Genomic DNA, 19,211 nt, shown 5'->3' with positions numbered 1-19,211 from the left:
GATTCTGTAGAGCAGGAGAAGAATAATGTCAACAACTCTTTAAAAGAGAAAAGGTTTTGAGCCTACATAAAATATTTTAACAACAAAACCAACTGTCAGACCCCAAATTTATTCCATTTCTCTACAAGCTGTAATGATCAGACACCAGAAATCCATGTATAGCATATAAACAGTTAATAATACCTTAACAGATGTTGTTTAATCAATTGTTAGTCTACTTATTAGATCTACTCACTAGGTTGCTCAATACTATGACTAAATAATTTAAAAGCTTTTACAGCTGTTCTTAAGACATTACAGAGAGGAGTTGTCTGTAGATTGCTATAATAACACTTGTAAACTACAATTTTATTAAGTCATATTATATAGACTAAGCTACCGATTGGAACTGCTACTTTATAGATGAAAGCAGAATTCTTGCATTGCATCAAACAAAATGCACGTTAAAACAGAATTTGCCTTCTTTTTATACTTGCCAATGAAACTTTCTTCAGTCTCAAATTTGATACATATGTTCTGAGGCCCACAAAAAAGTCTTGATGAAAACTAAACAATTACAGACAAGGCAGTGATGTGGGGAACCAAAAGGATTGTTTTTAGTTCTACTGTTTATGTAACAAATTTGAGGTTTTACTTCTAGACTTCAATATTTCAAAAATCTGTTTACTTCATGTGATATATCTATGTGTTTTTTAGAACATGCTCTGCTTCGAAAAAGTGATCCAATAAACACAGTATTGTAAAATTACATTCCTCTGTTCTCAAAAAATTGATCACAATTCCCATTTAAAATCTGACTTCTTGCTATCTAATAAAATCTGTCATGTAGACAAACTACCATACCTGTGACATTGACTTGCCTGCTACAGTTACCTTTAACTGGAACTTATTAAATAATTTTGTAGACGATACACAGTACAGAGATAGCAATAGGAACCAGAGAGAATTCAGACTATTTACAAGCTGACAAACCTACTGATTAACTTAATAGTATTTTTTACAGAACTATTCTTATAATAGGGAAGCAAACTTCCATTCCACTGCTAAGTTTGCTTGGAAATACAAATATCTTATGTGCTACAAATTCCACCTACAGAAATTTTGCCCAAAGCCCACTTGAGCTATTGCAGGACAGGTTTTGTTACACTAATCTCACTGAATTGAGTTTTTATCCTAGTTTCATAAAAAGCAGCACATATTCATGTTCTTCCCATAGACTGTTTCCTAACTCCATCGGGTTTTAACAGGATAGACTGAGAAACTGTCACCGTCAGTGTATGGTAGTACAAATCAGTCTGAATTTCCACATAGCTACGCTACACACCCAGCTCCATCCATAAGCATCAAGTTGTTTGTGCACATTTTCAGCACACAGTGTACATTTTACCCATAAAAGACCTGACAAACATCAGTCCTGGTCTAGGAACATTACATGATGAAGTCAATGAGTTCATAAAATGATACTTGCATGAAAATTCTCATTCATCTGGATTTCTGAATTAGTATATATTCTTTTATTTAAATATATACACTTAACATAAGAGATCCAGATGAATTGTCTGTGTAACACTGCAGACTTGCTACCTGCTAATGTTCTGCAAAAAACCAAATATAAGATGGTGTTCACCAACTAGAACTATCACTTGACTTCATACTGCCTCAGTAAACTTGTATTTACTTCATCTTACGGATGAAGGCCCCACAATATTTCTCTTTCTTTCCTGTATTCTCCACAAACTGCTAAAGACAAAGCATTTTCTCAGTGTTTATGAGGCTGGAGACACAGTTGAAGCTCGATTTGTGTAACAACACAGTTGTGTTTCAACTGTGATTTGATCAGTACCTAGCTGAATCCAGAAAGAGCTGGAGGAGGTGAAGAAGCAGGTCCCAGTCTGACATTTTAGTCACATTTCAACTTGTTGGCTTTTGTTAAGGTGTTTATCTGTCTTCTGTGAGACACTGGAGCCCCTATGGAGGCTATGTGCTCCTCTCCCTGCCAGCTGAGGGCAGGTGAATTAGGGGCCAGCTGCACCTGACTTCTCACCACCAGCAGACAAAGCTTCCAGGTCCCCAGGTACAAGCGGCTTCATTTATTTTCATCAGCACAAGCCTCCTTCACTTGGGTTTGCCTGAGGAGAGTGTTCGCCCTTTACCACTCAGACTAATTACTGACTCACACTAATGGCTCATTACTGATTCAAATTGCTCAGTCTGTTGGCTGCATAACTGGGCCATTAGCATTTTCTAGAGGTAAGACTCTTGAAAACAGCACAAAAAAAGCCACAGAATGGGCCACAACTGCAGCCCAGAATTTTCCTGCCAACAAAGTCTGCCTTTAAACTCATTTCTGACTGTTAAACCCACAAAAAGGAACCCAATTCTACATGTTTAATTGTCAGGAATTTCAAATTGCTCATCTTAGGTTTCTCAAACTGCTTCAATGTTTTCTTGTAGGCTGCAAAACTTATTGAGGAAAGCTTTTTGCAGCTCCATACAAGAGTCATGTCTACACATAAGATAGTAAGTGTACAACAAGCTCAGCTTCGGCTTTGCTTTCTGCAGGGCCATCAGAGCTTACATTTCACCAACAACTATTCAGGGAATTGCAGATGCTATTGTCAGCTTTTGCAATAGGGAAACAAGACAAGTCAAAACAGGCCTGGAACTTCTTGCACTGCTAAAGACTTTATAAAAGAAAAAGGGAGTTCAAACACTCAAGACTCTTCATGACTGACACTGAAATTTACCAAAATTTACCAGCCCAAATTTACCCTGCAGTTGCATCATGTTTAAATCCCAGATTACTGAGCCAACCATCCTGTTCCACTTCCTTCATTCAGCTGGTTCAAACTGGTATCAATACAGAGTCCAGAACAGTAAACAACCACTAATGAACCAGTATCCCCACTTCAATATATTTCCTCTTCACTCACTTTTAATTCACTCTGTTTCTAGTTTTAAGAAGGAAACCAAGTGACTTTACAGAGATAAGCAGTTACATGGCTGTTTTTTACATCCCTCTGATTCCTAACCAGAATACTTTTAAAACCTTCTTGTGACTGTAAAAGACATTACTTCTGATTGCAATATGCTAAATCTGAGCTAAAGCCGCAACACTTCCCAGATAAAGGAAATAAAACTTTATTTTGTTCCATGTTTACTTCTTTTGTCTCAAAGTATGGCACAATTTCCCTTTGGCTTGAAAGGAATGTTCTGCATTCTTTAGGCAGGGAAGAAATCCAGTACTGTTGGCTCCAAGGATGCCTTTCACTGCTTCTTAAAACATTAACAACATCCTAGTGGGAGAGACCAGGGAGATCCAGACCTCTAGAGGATAGTATGCATTTTCCAAGTGTCTCAGGACCTTCAAACTAAGCAGCAACTGGAGCAAATTACTGCAAGAAGCTCCTTATAAGAAAGGACTGTACAAAGGGCAACAGAAATCTGCAGGTTCTGAATATCCTAATCTCACAAAAGAGTAATTACATTCCTTGGCAAAGTTCTTGGAAACTTGTTCTTCACTTGTGGGACAAATTCAGCATAAAAAGAACAGCATAAGTGTCTGAGCTGCAAAGTCACAAAGCAAGCATGCCCTGGAGGGCCTGGGTTTCCCATTCCACCTCATGCAAACATGCCTCCATCTCCCCAGGCCCAGGTCTGCTCTGCCTTCCAGCAACTGAATGCTTCTCAAACACAGAATAAATCAATATGGCCTATTTTAAAGTTTTAAGTTTGATGCCAATTTAATTTGATTTAAATTACCTTATGGGGCAAATTGTATGACTAGCTGGCATTGCATCATACAGCAATAGCAGCAATGTAAATATAGATAACCAGAGCATGGAATTTAAAAATAAGAAGTATCTCTTGCCAGCATGCTTGCTTGTTCTCCGCAGAAAGCTCTACAGAACCACTTCTGCAACTACATGCCAAGCCACATGAACATACCACCATTTTGTTTTCTTCTCATCAGCAGTGAGAGAGCCTGTGAGTGGCATCATATGTTACCTTACATCTTCTGGTACCTCAACATACCTACTGAGCCCCAGAAATTAGAGCTAAACAGGAAGGTAAAGAGGGCAAAAGATCTGGAGAAGGAGTTATTACCAATAACCAGCCTTTTTCTCCTTCCAACATTAATTTACCTCTTCTAAAGGAGAGCTAATATGCTAATAAAGTCTTCATTTATTCCCCAGCAGTGTAAGCCTACCCATCCACACTGTTTCTAAGGCAGAGCAGCCTCCACCCTTTTGCCCTGAAGACTTGAAAGGCACAAAGTTTATTAGCTCATATTTTACATTCCTGTATGAATGAGAAAAAAGAAATCACTTTTGAGAGTCTTAGCTATTCTTTGTCTTCCTCAGAGTACCTATTCTGTGCCAGATATGCTCTTCAACTATACGACCCTCACTCAGGGATGGAGAGAGGGAGGAGTCTGCTGTGCAATGGGAAAATTCCAAAAGCTCCCAAATCAGATGGTAGTTGCCCAAAGAGATATCAGAAGCTTCCAGGCTGTGCCTCTACAACAGAAAAGTCATCACTGACCCAAGTTCCTGCTGGACTTCTCCTCATCCTGTCTATTTTGTCACCTTGCAAAGGACAATCTTTGCAACAGGTGTCTGAATACTTGGCTAGAATAAATGGTTTTGTGCATGCTGGCTTGCCATGAGTCTTCAGAGAAGTCAGACCAGCAGCAACCACCTTGCTTCAAGAAAGCCAGGCTGTTCTTGATTCCAGCTTCCTTCCAACAGGACCTGATACTGAAATTTTGAATCAACGTAACTTAAAGCAAGAAAAAAACATTGATAAGAAGGACGAATTCATTTTTAGATTAGTCATTTTCATTCATAGATGAAAAAGTAATGCTATGTCCATCAAATTTTAAAGCAAATTATTACAGCTTCTAAAAGCCCTCTTGACTTTAAAAGGCCCATTAAATAGCTGCTCATTAGTATTTTTCTAACATGATGGAATAGGGCCAGACTTGCTTCTGTGTGGGTTTCTAGCAGATAGGAACAGATTCAGAACTGCAGGAGACAAAGTTTACATGACTGCTTGAAGCTTGCTGGCCCAAAGGGAAACGTTTCCCCTTGGACACCTACTGCACAAGACGATCCCACAGCCACATGACCAAGCATACCATCCTTGAGACAGGATGCCACAGGCAGCACCAAGGAGAATCAATTTATATTACAAATTTTAAATTAACTCACACCATTTACAGTTTTCTTTTTGCACGTTCCAACCTCTGAGTTAATAAAGGGAGTGAAGAAGAAAAAATAAGTTCAGATGTTTTCCCTTTTTGCTCCTGTTTCTCATGAAATCCAATGTCAGCTGCTTTCAATTCTAGAACAGACCAGGACTACCCAGGTAAAAAGCCTACAAATAACTCAAAAATAATGCAGATTTCAAGAGCTATTTGATTTGCTTGTACTTCAGGCTAGACTGGCAATGACTGCATTAACAGAATTATAACCATGTGTTCAGGTGCCAATTACACATTAATGCATAATTACAGGTTTAAAGAGACATATCCTTATCTAAAATAAGAAACAGGCTTCAGCATTCAGTCTCAACAAAGTAATTTTCCTTGCATATTTCTTTTCCTTACCTTTTCTTAAGCTATTATATACAAGCAACAGGCTGGAGAGCAGACATGATCAAAATTCATCTCTGCTCTGAACAGAGCAATCAAATCCCTATCAAGTGCTTTCAGGACCTGATTGACATTCCCAGCATGGAAGATGTCCCTCAAAGTACTGGCATCAAAGTCAGTGTTTTCCTTGGTTTCAAAGTGTCAGGAATAACTGGTTTAGAGAGTTAGCACTAAAAATCGTGCTTCAGTTATCAAAACAGGAACTTCTCCCAGGGAAGAGCAATTAACCCTCACCAGCAGAAGGGAGGATTCATTCAGCACAGTTTTCCTGGAGTACGGAGGCAAACTCAAAAGTTGGCTCTCAACTGGGGCTAGAGGGGAAAAAGGCTGAAAATTAGGGTGTGGAGAAGGCCTAAAGACATACTTGACTTCTTCTCAATGTATACCTCAGTAGTCAACCCTCCCAAAACCATTTCAGTGAATGCAAACCAGAGGACATGGGAAGAGCTATGAATACTCACAGGAGAAGAACAATGATCCATTTAATGCTTTGCTCAGGAAAGGCAAGGACTGAAGACACGAGTGTAAAGAAGAAGAATCTGTGCCTGTGAGGTTTCCAAGCACTGCTAAGGTTTAATCCAGCACTGCTCCAGCTGGCTAGAGGGTTTCAAGCACTATTAAAAAAGCCCACCTTTCAATGCATACAAAGCCACAACCATGACATTGGCACTCCTGTTTCCTGGAGTACAAATCATACTGACAGCCTTCCTAATCTCTAGGGATTTTACTGAGAAATGCTCAATACGTTACTTCAAGGTGAACAAGCAGAGGTTGTTCTGGATCAGCCACTCCTTTGGGAAGCTCAGCTTTCTTGTTCTTCAACTCAGCTGAGAAGCACTGAGCAGAGCACACCCTTTTCTACTCCACAGGGAGCAGAACAGGCATCTTATTCCTCCTCCTGAAGCCGAGCTCTAGTGGCACATCCACCCCTGCACCCCGGGAGCTGGTTAGGAACCCATATTCTGAGCTATCTTAAGAGACTTGGCTGGGCAGCTGCTATTACAAAACAAGCTGGTAAAGCACAGGACTCCACTCACCTTTCCTTCCCGAATTACCCTGGCTTGATGGCTTATCAGTTACAGAACCTAAGGGGAGAAAAAAAAAAAAAAAAAAGAAGAAAAAGAGACTTCCATTTAGATGCTGCATGATCACACAGAGCATATAATGTCACATTAATGCAGTCAATATCTCAACCCATAAAGCATCTGTTTTACTTGTCAACAGCTGCAGAGAGCCTGTGGCTTCAACCAGTGTGAAAAGTGTAAGGAAGTTTTATGCATTAAGGCATTAAATTGGGATAAGGGTAAACAAGAAATCTTTAGTAGCTGGATCTGGTGATTTGAAAGACCTCAATAGAGCATCATGCTAGTAAGAAACCTGGAATAAATCCAAAGGCAAGAAAGAAAGATCAATAAGAGTCACTTCTTTCATTTGCAAATGTCAGGAAGAGCAAATCAAAAGCAGATGGGGAGAGTGTGCAGGGAATGCATGCACAGTATTCTAGAGGAAAGGGATTAAGTGAGACAATTTGCAGAAAATGGATTTCAACCAACCCCTGAACATCCCCAGCTGTTTGAAATGGGACACTGAATAAGATCCAGCATGTACTTGAACAGAACATATCTTGAGTTATTTACTATAATTTAGATCTTCACATAGTATGTATGATTCTACACTTGCTTCTGCACTCTGCTTTAGTGCTTCATCACAGTTTTCTACTAAAACTTGAACAGGCAATAAAAGCTTTTCAAATAAATCCATTACCAAAGTATAAAAATCTATGACAAGCTTTCTTTTTTTCTGTTTTTGTTGAAGTTTTTTGTTTGTTTGTTTGTTTTGGAGTTTTGTTTTTATTTTTGGCTTGGTTTTGTTTTGTTGCAATAGCTTTATTCACAGGAAACTGATTCTTCCATGCACCATTACTAAACAATTCCAGTGATTACTGAATGTTCAGGAAACATGGATCAAAAGTCAGCTTTAAAGAAGGCAGCTCTGACAGGCCCAAGGATCTGATCAAGACAAACTCTGAAGATAAACTATTGCCTGGACACTTTCACTTGCAGATTAGTTCATCACAGATCTACTGCTGAATTACAAGTAGTAAGCACAAACTCAGCATTTGTCATCATATGTCTAACATCTGTGTCCCACAGTACAACATGACTTTACTTTTCTGCAACACAATTTTATTAACAGCACAAGAGTAACTGAATAGATCAGTAAAAGTCTAAAACATCCCCTAACAAAATTATATACTGGAAATGGTGTCAAAGTTATATTCTAAAGCATTATGCCAAATTCCTGTAGGATTGCACCTTACACTACAATAGGATATTAATATTTTTTTTTCTTTCCATATGCCTGTGAAAAACCAAGCATCTCCTCAGGGTACTTTGGCTCACTGGTTCTCAGACAGCTCTCCCACTCAACTCAAACCCTTATGCAAGTCACTTATATTTGCTTATTATCACAGAACACCCTACAGCCAAGAGAACACTGGATAAGGTGAGAAAAATTCAAAATCCCAAAGGTTTGACTGCTGTCATGCTCCCACCTAAAGGGCAAACACTGCAAGGTATGAGAGGAGAACTATACTAAAAACCCCTGAGATGCAGATTGTAGAACATGAAGCCAGACACAGCAGCAGTGCTTATGTGGCATCACTGAACATGTTAGAAACACACTCCTATGCTTACTGCCTTTTCCTCCTCCTTTAATTTTTTTGGGGGGAGAGAGGAAAGTGAGAAGGGCAGCACAATTCTAGTGTTGCCCTTCAATTTTCCCCAAAAAGTACAGAACAGCTTCCCAACCCTGCCTGTGTTTACTGTGGTGTTGTCACAGTAGCACTGTTCCCCACAGCTCACAAAGCTAGACTACTATGGATCACAGTCATATGAAAATCTAGAGCCCAATCTCATTCCATTTGAGCCACGGACTACCATATTGAATGGTATGGAGAAGAAAGAAAAACATTACTCTGTTTTAAAGAAACTTGTGGATTTGGTCTCAATAAACTGCTGAGTGACAAAATAATGTCAGGCTGAGTGCTCAGAAACATATCACTTAATAAACATGAGTAACAGCCTGGGTCTGGACCTCCCTCTTGTGAGCTGTGGTGCAAGCCCAGTGCTGCCCACTCCATGACATAAACACAGGGATCCTAAACTAAGCAACGTGGTCAAAAGACCTAAATTCACTATAACAGGAGGACCCCAGAAACTGACAGTTTTGCAGAGAACCACCTTTGTGAATTAACTGAAATCACTCTGTACAAAAAAAATTACTCCATGTCCCGCAAAATACAGCCCAAGAACCATTTCTTTAAAATACAGCTCATGGAAAAAAGTTATCCCATCTGTTCAGCAAATCTTTGGTATTGATGTACACAGCAACACTGACTTTTGCCTTGGCTGCCACAGGTTGTCACCCTAGTGGTTTTTCTTACTGAGCCTTGCAGAAGTGTCTGTATCCTAATTGCAGGTGGACGTGCCAGAGTCCAAAGTGCTGTGTTGAGTGGGGTAAACTGGCCAAGTCACCTGAAAAGGTTAGGCTCTCTCAAAAGGATGCATTCACCCCAACCCTCTTTTATAAAGTTAGTAATTGTTGAAGCCACCCCTACAGTACCTGAACATACAGGAGTTTTGTTCTGTACAGAAGAGCCGCTAATAGGCTTGCCATCAGGTGTCACACACCAGCAGTATCCAGTGTAGGTATGGCACTGCACCTGTTTAATAAAACAAAGAGCAGGCATTTCATTTCTCACTCTATCACCAACCACTTATTATAATTCAGCATCTTATTGGAAGTCCCAACCCAGAGGTATCACAAACACATGCTTCAGAGTGAGGAGGTTTTACAGAAGACTACCTTTGATATCATTATCTTTTTTCCCCCTCACCTCCCCTCCACCTAAAGAAAGGTTATTTCTCCTACTCCAACTCTTGTAGCTGAAATTCAGGAGGCAAAAGAAGTTACAAGTAATCATCTGAGAGCACTTTAGTTGAAGGATGCAGCAGTTGTGTCTCAGCTCATTCCACCCTCTGCTACATCCCACTTACTGTTTACTATCAAAAACTTGTTCCACTGCATCCCAGCTGGGTTATGGAAAGGCCACCCTATCCCAAATTCCATAGCCACTGCTTGAGAGCAGCCTCTGTAGGCATTTCAAAAGCATTTTGTTCAGTAACATGGCTGAAAAAATGCAATACTGACTTGGTTAAGAAACCTTCTCCAGATAGATTTAAGCCCTATTCTGTTACTGTGTCAAACTACACAGCAGGAGCAAGATCCAACATGCTTTTTCCTCATACATTGACATGGACTTAAGAACATTTGATGAAGGTTCTAGTGAGTCAAAAGGCACACAGCGTAGGATTCATTTTGATTGACTTTGAAGTTCTACTTCTGAACTGAACATCTAGAGCTGCCCAGTTCCTGCCTTCACCACAGAAAGATACCAGAATAACTAATTCAGATACAGAACCTTTCAAGTAAGAATAGATAAGCCTGATGTAGCAGACTGAGCTTAGTAACATCTATAGAAATATTAATTCAGCAGCACTAAAATTTCATTTAGCCTAACAAATCTAATGACAGCCTTTGCATCAGCTTTCAGAGTAGCCAGCAACTGGATGAAATTCAGCATGCCTTTGACATCTTTGAGATAAAAGTAAACTATCATTGTACAGGTATCTGTATAAATACTAACAGGTCCTAAAATTCTTTCTAAGAAGCATACTTTCAGCTGTATTTAAATGTGCACATCAGTACCTTGAAATGGTATAGAAGTGCATCCTGTTACTATAAACTAGAGATGGCTCCTTCAATATATTTCTGAAAAAAGCCATTAAATGAGGCCATTTCAGAAACTGCCTTTTTATTTTACTTCTAAAATTAATTCTGTCCATTCTCTCTTTTTCCAAACAAGTTCATTGAAACCAATTTCCAATTCCAGTCCTCTTCACACAGAAGAGAAGTGCAATGGGGTATTTGTGCTGGTCCCCTCATTAGGGATCCCTCACAGCAAAACCAGTCATTCCCCCTCGCTGACAGCTGGCTTCAATGCCCTAAGGTAGCAAAGTTTGTTCAGAGACTTAATAACAGGTTTTTTAAAAGGCTTTGAATATCACATAAAACATGATCTAAGAGCAATTATAACACAGTACGTCGTGTTTATCTTGGGTTTTACTTGTTTATCTTGGGTTTTACTAAAGTGCAAATCAATCATTTTGCCTCAAGCATCTACTTTTAGTAGCCAAAATCAACAGTAATCTCATGTACCCACGTTACTGCAGTCACTGTCACTGCTATTTGCAGTTTCATTTTTCTTCTCTCAATATATTACAATATTGATTGCAAATTACTCAAAAGTACTATGACAAGCAATATTCAAGTTAGAAAATATTTGTTATTGCTCAATGTAATCAATTAAACACTCAAAACAAATGTGATGGAACTGCTCAGGTTTGTGTTTAGAGTTTATCTTTGCTATCACACACACACAAGACTGCACTCTCAACAGCACAAGAACCTGTCTTTACATCTGAGCATTAATTGTAAAAATCCTACCAAGGGATAGAGCTAAATGCCAGGATAGGGTCTTGAATTTGTAGAGCAAGACCATTCCATGTTAGGTTACATAAAAAAATGCAGTGTGCCCATCATTTAAAAACTCAAGTATTAGTCACTTTATAGTCCTTTAGCCAAGCCTTCAGAAAAATAACAAAGTACATGGCAGAGGAATCCAAAAAAAAGTATTGACACAAATTGAGCATAGATGCATTAACTAAGAGTATGTTGTGTAACTCACCTCAGTGGAGAACTACAAATTACATACACTCATTTATGCAAGCTAAGTACATTACATCCATAAAAAAGTGAAATAATTTTGTAAATAATTAGGCTAAGAAATGCTAGTCTTCCTTGGATTGGTATCCCATGACCTTTTCTTCCCCCACATTGCCATTAAAAAAAGGAAGGAATTGCCATTAAAAAAAGTAAGAAAAAAATCTGAGACTGACAGCACTCAGCACTTTCACAACAACCACAACCACATGTTTTACTGCAGTACCAAAGGACTTCCCTGCTACAGATAACAACTGCAAATAAATCTCAGCCATTATCCTAAAGGGCAGACAGCTACCCATGAAGAATGGGCACTTCAGAAACCTCAAGAATGAGTGCAGCTGTTTTTCCCTGAATATCTTTACAGTGAGACATGCTACCTTTCACCATGATACCTGACCAGGTCTCAGTACAATTTAGTCATAATAACAATGGCCTACAGCCTAGAGTTTGCAGCTTGAAGGCTAGGAGGGAAGGTATACTCTTCATCACCCACACAGGACTGGTACAACACCGAAAGAAGTGTCATACCAGTAAAGGCAATAGCTGATCCAGTACCCTTTTTAGCACTGTGTGTTAACAAACATAAAATGTCGACTATTTCAGAGCACTTATGGTAATGAATATCCAAAATGTGAGGGTTAACTTTAAAAAATTCCATTTATCTTACATTTGAGCTTTTATTTCTAAATAAAATTTCAATTGTCAACCTAAAATTAAACCTCATTCTCATCCTACTCCCAAAGTAGTGAAATTTTTAAACACTTGTCATCAGAAGAGTAAATATGCAAGCATGATAGATGTTTACTGCACAGATCTAATCTTCAGTTATTGAGTTAATTTTGATTCTATCAAAACCCATGTCAGGAAAAGTGTGTTTGACTTTTTTGGCTCTCGGTCTTCTAAAGCTAAGCATCGAGGCAGAGGAAATACAATCTAATATACTTAATAGGCTTGACTGTTAACCAAGTTGCAGCTACAGAATGCTTGTTACTGCTGGAAAGGCATATGACAGAATTTGGTATCTCAGATTAACATACACCTGTCCAGCAGGTGAACATTTTAAGTTACATAATAGGAAATCAGACAAATAAAACCTGTAAATCATTTGAGGTCTTCAACAGATTACCCAATAACACCTACATTTAAAAAAAAAATCCAATTGCATTTTGAAGCACTGAAAGCAGCCAAATCCCTGCTCATGCAGAAGGACACTGTCCCTATTTTTCATGCAGAGATAAGGTATCTTACCTGTGTCTCAGCTGACAGATGAAAAGCATGAGGGACAAACCCAAGAAAAATTTCTTCATATCACTACCCCCAAAATTAAAAGTGTAGCAGCAGCTTCTCTATTCCAACTTGCTGTTACAATGTGTGAAATCAAACAGTAGCCAATATACTAGCCACATGATTAAATACCTGCTTTCATAAAATTCCTTACAATATGTAAACATTAAAAGAGTAGTCACTGGGCGATGACTCTGCCCCTTACATTCCTCAGGGGAAAAAAGAAGACATTCTTTGGGTTTCTTCAGTATCTCACTGGCAAGGCCAGAATGGGATTCCCAAGTAAAGTTTCTAAAAAGCAAGCTTCCAAAGTAAAAGCTTCTAAACAAGCAAGCAGCTCTTTATAAGTATTTGACAAATGAAGATCAAGAAGATGTTGCTCAAATAGAAACTGGAAGTGAGAAAGAAATTGTATACATATATGACAGAGAACAGAGGCAGAGCAGCAATTCTGTGATGGCTGAAACCAGTTTCCATGCGGTTACAGAAAGAGGTACTTTGCTACAAGAGGCTTGAAAGCACCTTGGACAAGCACTGGGCTAACCACAGAACAGAACACTCAGACTAGCCTCTCGCTGCTGTTCAGGTGAAAAGTTTAGCAACCCATTCCTATCCCGTCACAGATCAAGCAAACATTTCTTGGCTCTTTCCACAACAGAGGGTAGAGATGAGAAGGGAAGAACATTTGTTCTGTATTAAAAGCTATACTTCTATGAGAAAAGAAAAAAACACATCCAGTTTTTAAATGGTACTGCTGAGACTAAGGGCAGGCAGCAGAGCTACTGATTGCACTCACAGCACCAGGCAAAGCTCCAAATCCTGGTTGCATCCAGGTGCTCCTTGTAAACGCTGTAAAAGCAGCTAAATAAATAGCTCCAAGCCAGCAGGTCATCTAATCTGACCCAGGGAGCAGAAGCCAGTGTGACTCAGCAATTCTTTAATCAAGTCTTTCCTTTGTTCAAGACACTGAGGCTCAGCTAGAAAGTCCCCTGAACCCAAGTTAGTGGGTACACAACTGGCACACTGGCCTGATGGCTATTTATCTAACTCTACATGGTGATGCCTCTGTTCTGGTTCACGTCTTGCTGCAATGCTTAGACCCTGCATCTCGTCATACTTTTTGCTACATTAAGAGTCAGCTGATTATTGTCAGAAGCCTGCCTTACCTTTATAGGCAATTTTAGGGGAGCTATGAACCAGTCTGCATCTTGTCTTTAAGCCTCTTTGGGACTGCAGCCCCTTAAACAACTTTTGTGACTTTTTCTGTTCTTCACTCACATTTAATTCTTCACAAATGGTGTTGTGCAAATATTCCCACCAGGGCTTTATGCAGCACTCCCCTCCCTCAAGTCTACACACTACTCAAGAAATGCTTGCTCCACAGGAATTTCACTCTTCATATAACCAGGGAAAGAAATGATCTGAAGTAAAAGAATCTTAATCATGATCAAGGGCATTCCCATCACACACACTGACACATATTATTTTTAGTTCAGGAAAAGGGTTCCCAAGAGAGGCTTTCTGCTTCTTACACAGAATGTGACACTTTGAAGCTAAGAATGACCTTACATTGTCACTTTCTTTAAGTATGTTCACTCCCACTTTAGGAACCTGTTCTTTGCTATCTCAACTGGTGTTTCTTTGAAGAAATGCCACAGATAACCAAAGTTCTTACCTCCTTTCCCACTCACAGTTTATCTTTAGCACAACATACAAATGAGAAACACAATGAAAGCCACAGAAAGAAAGAAAGTATTTAAGTAGCAAGCCTGCAGAGCAGTACTCACAGAAAGCTACAGCTACCATCTTTCATAGAAGAGATGTCTTTTAACTTAAAAAAAAAAAAAAAAAAAAAAAAAAAAAAGCCAGAACTAACTTCAATTTAAAAACCTGATTCTTTATAAAGACTTTTTTCAACCTAGCAAGATAGACTGTGTTCTTCTGAAAGGAGAAGTGAATTCATTGAAAGCTTAGTGTTGCTGGAATCGGAGCACTGAATAATGGAGTAACAGACAGCATCCAGGGAATGAAAGACATGTCTATACAGTACCTTGCTGCATTAAGGAGTGAGTTTGTAATTCTGCCTAGCATCATGCTATACTAGACAATACAAAGGAACAGATTTGGATCATGAAGTCACACTGAAGGCTGAAAGAGCTGTTGGGGGAACCTGGGAGAAAACAGAACTTTATATGTGCATTAGCATAGTGTGGAGTGAAACTACTGGTATGGACCATAATACAGATCACTCTTTCCAGGCAGACTTTTATGACAAAATGTGGGAATGCTCTGGAAGCTATCTGATAATGCAGAACTGCTCTGACAGTCAGCCCCTCACTGATCCTGTCATAAGACCACAGGTTTGACCGATGCACTCACTTTAGGAGAAATCGCAGTGCTGCATCGTAACTGCACCAGGAACCATATTTTAAGAACCCTAAACTCAAACTCTCCAAGGAGACTTGCCCTCAGACACTTGTATGCAGACTTGTGAGGAAAAGAAACCACAACTAGACAGTGGAAGGTGGCAGCAAATAGCAAGACATACCACAAAGTTCCACAAAACTACACCCCCAAGGCAGGATTAACATTATTCATGTTCATATTAATCTGTCTGAAACAGATCCCATTTACAATCTCAGCAACCTTTTCTGAAAAACTGCTTGGGGGAAAACTATGAAGAATGTAGGTCTCCCTCAGCCCATGGCAACAAGCCCAATGGCACTAGGCAGCAAAAGAAAGTGTGCAGATTACTCACTAGTGCCTGTTGTTTATGAAGAACAGATCACAGCAGGTTAAGTGCCCCATAGAAAAGGAATGGTATTTATGGAAAATTCAGCATAACACCAAAAAGGCAAAAGTCTTGGGAACAGAAACTGGTTTTAGTCATGTTCAATTCTGCACAACAGTACGTGACCTTGGTTTTCTACAATTAATCAAATTAGTCATATCTAACAAACATTCTAAATGTTGTGAATAATTCAAGTTTTATCTGCCTGCTTATATTCCTGTGGACTAAGTGTAGAGAGATTTTGTTATAGGAAGTAATATTTCCCACAGAGACTGAAATATAAAGACAGCAATTCCAGAGGAATTAATCAGGTCTGCTACCCCATTTACAGTCATCCCATCATGCCTGCAGTGGCACCGCTTTTTCATGCTGCAAATCCATGTCACATTTTTAAGTGCTTAAGTAGCACTGAAAGGGAATTTGATAAGATCATTGCAAAACACATATTCAGCAATAATGGCAGCAGCACACATGTTGCATAGAAACAGTTGTGACAACCAGTGAATTGACAAGTGCCAGCTCCTCTTGATGCAGTGCACAAACCCCATTGCACCTAGTCATGGAAGGAAAACTGTAAAACTGATCAGCTGAGCAACAGAATTGGTGGCAACACTGGTTTTGGTCTAAATTTTATAGGCAATGAAAACCAGAAAGATCATACAAATTTTAAGACATGCGTGATGTCTCTCTATGAAAGGATTTAAATGCAAGCCAAACTAAAGCCTTTGCGTTTAGGCCCTTCTCCCTTTCACCCTTGCTGCTGTTGTAGTAGATCCAACCCTGCAGGGAAGCAGGGGGAAGGTAGGTGAATGTGGTCTTCCTCCTGCAGTGGCTGCCCATGCGGCACATGCTCCCACTCACACAGCAGCAGAGGAGCTGCGTTCTCATCACCACCTTACAGCCCCATCCAATCTGCAGAGGACCCAGCCTCAAATTCAGTATTGAACTGGGTACAACTACAGCAAACTTGAGCTGCTTTCAGAGGAACAGCCCCACTTTCAGTGTTTACCCAGACTGATTGCAATTTAGTTTCTAATAAAGATAATTACGATGAGCTACAAGAGCAACAGTTCAAGCTAGTTAAGGCCAAGCAGGTTCTCTGAACATAGTTAGTACTGCCAAATTCCCCCACATCTGTACTGCTCTTGTTTTTCAGTCCTACAAAAATTCCAAGAATTTCCAATGATTAATTAATTAGTTAAATTAAAAATGAGACTCTTTCGAAGTCTGATGGCAAGGATAACAATGTGGGCCTGAACATCTATCTACTGTGTTCAATAGGCTCGACAAGATGACCTGAAAGCAAGTTATCTACCTCTTGAATGAGTGCTGTAACAATTCAGACATTTGATATTCTAAATATATGCATGCATCTTTGTTTCCTCTCTGATCAGAATTTTTCTTCTACATAAAACTCTCTTTCAATAACGATTACACAGAAAGGGGGAAGTTGTTGAAAAAGTCTCCCTAGCCGACTTTACATACAGACTATATACCCTGAAACATGTGCATCTGCTTAGACTCTCGTTGGGATGGGGATTCCATGTTGAAGAGCACAGTGGGTATTTTTCCTAGAAACTTCACTGAGAGATGCTGCTCTGTTGTAGACTTCCCAACTGAGATTTTGGAGTCCAGAAGGAGCAACACTCTAGGTACAGAACCAGAATAAACTACAACAGTCCAGAGCTGACTTCAGCAAGGCCTCAGGGACTTCACAAGAACACAGCCTCCCTCTAGAGTAGAACCCAGAAGCATCAATTCTCTACACAACAGATGCAGTATCAAAAATACCTCCACCAGATGGGATCTATTCATGAGTTGCTGGAAGCAAAACTGTTTAGGTTGTTCACCAAAATTCTAGTTTTTATACAACTTCTTAAAAATCAAAATTTAATTCATTTTTACCAGAAGCTAAAGGAAATATTTGTCTCAAATGCAGGTTGAAACTAGTTAGCTTTCCTGGACATTATTTTCCACTTAAATCTTATGCAGGGACAATTCCTTAAATGCTACAATATAACTGATGAAGCTGGTTCATGAGGTTTGTGGAACACAGGGTATTTTTATGAACCAAGGAATTATATGAATTTCAGTGTATTCCAGATACAAAGAGATCAGAGGCTTCTTTCATCATGCCAGGTAAAACAAAAGCACTTTAGTGTTCACAGATAGAACTGAACGGAGGAAGAATGTGGAATATCACTTGGCTGCCAACTGACACCACACAATTTTTGTAAGCAGTTTCATGCTGCCCCTCAACTGGCAACCAACACTGGCTGAGGAATGTGCCAAAGAAAAGTCCAGCAACTTCTCCACAATGCAGACACTGGTACCTACCTTCAAAATAAACCTGTCTGAAACAAAGCTTTATCAACTATACTATCAGTCCAGCTCATAAGGATAAAAATTTCGCCTACTTTCCTCTCCAAGAGGTTGATGGACAGGTGATAAACATTTCAAAGTTTGCTTTCCTTACCCTTTTCTTTCTTGAACTGTGAAGTTTAACATGGAACACTTTGGCCCATGTTGGCCCACTGTGCCAGCTTTTATAAGCATTAGCCTCCAGTGCCAACACAATCTGAGAGGCTCTACACAAATCAAATTTCAACAACTGAAAGTGCAGTTAAACTGCAAGAAATTGCAGCCATCTTCTCTCATCCCAACCTTCAAATGATGGTCCACACAGTACAGAAATATAATGATGCTCTAAAGAAGTATGCAAAGTTTGCAAGATTTTTCCACTTCGCCATCAAAAAACAGAAACAAAACAAAAATCCTCCCACACAGCAGATAATGGGAGGGTAAGGCTGAGGATGGGAATAAAATTTTTGGTGGGTTATCACAGAAAAAAAATCTTTCCTTTCCTATTCCCCCAGGCACCACAAAATGCTTGAACCAAATCCAAAGTGCTCTGCCTTTCTCATCTTTTTTAAACCAATATTGATTCTGCTTTGGAGTTTCTTTTACCTTCAGATGACCTTGCAAACAACCAATGTTACCCTAAAATTTCTCCGAGGAAGAAGGTATCTAGAGCAGTATTAGATGTATGGAAGGTTAGGCAAAAACATACTGTGATTCACCTAAATCCACAAAGGTCACATGGTTCCAGGGTTTGGGCTTTTTAGATGTATGCAAAACTGAGCAGAGAGCATGCAACTGTGTCAGGAAACTGTGCATGAGCCATTTTTAACAGCCAGTTCAGTCAGCACTAGGACATTACTCAATATGCTAGTGGTAACAGAACCAGGTATCATTCTTCATTTCTACTCTGCTTTGGCAAACTTCAACAACTCAACAGTGAAGAATCAAAACCACAAACAAAGCAGTCTCATCTCCTCTCTGCCAGTTCTCCAAATCACTACAGGACAGAGTACAAGAAGTACCTTGCAGAAGGAACAGGATGAATAGATTGCTTTTTTCAGATGAAGCAGAGGTAATCCACCCTGCTCTGTACAAGCCACAGCTCTCTTCACAGCTCCTCTTCAGGGAAAAACTGACCTCCCATGAAACTGTTTTTCTTTCTATGCAATGCTGAAGATAAATGCCATTTTTTTCTGTACTACACTGGTACTAATGCTATTGCATATATGTATGTCTTTTAAGGTATTGTGACTGAATCAAAATTTCATTTGG

At 39.5% G+C, this 19,211-nt stretch overlaps 1 protein-coding gene across 1 annotated transcript in view; it reads right to left on the bottom strand.

Annotated features, from left to right (window-relative positions):
* The window catches only part of SMOC1 (SPARC related modular calcium binding 1), a gene marked incomplete at its 5' end in the record, with an annotated part of 130,680 nt that overhangs the window by 61,424 nt on the left and 50,045 nt on the right, over positions 1 to 19,211 (bottom strand). Inside the window, 2 exons of the mRNA XM_083862605.1 lie at positions 6,694 to 6,741; positions 9,281 to 9,380. Coding sequence (XP_083718731.1) covers positions 6,694 to 6,741; positions 9,281 to 9,380 — 148 coding nt within the window. The remainder of the gene's footprint in view (positions 1 to 6,693; positions 6,742 to 9,280; positions 9,381 to 19,211) is intronic.

The sequence above is a fragment of the Zosterops lateralis genome (genome assembly GCF_965231275.1).
Source record: "Zosterops lateralis genome assembly, chromosome: 6".
Taxonomy (NCBI): domain Eukaryota; kingdom Metazoa; phylum Chordata; class Aves; order Passeriformes; family Zosteropidae; genus Zosterops; species Zosterops lateralis.
Note: the sequence above shows the minus strand (reverse complement) of the source record. Positions and strands in the feature narration are given on the sequence as shown.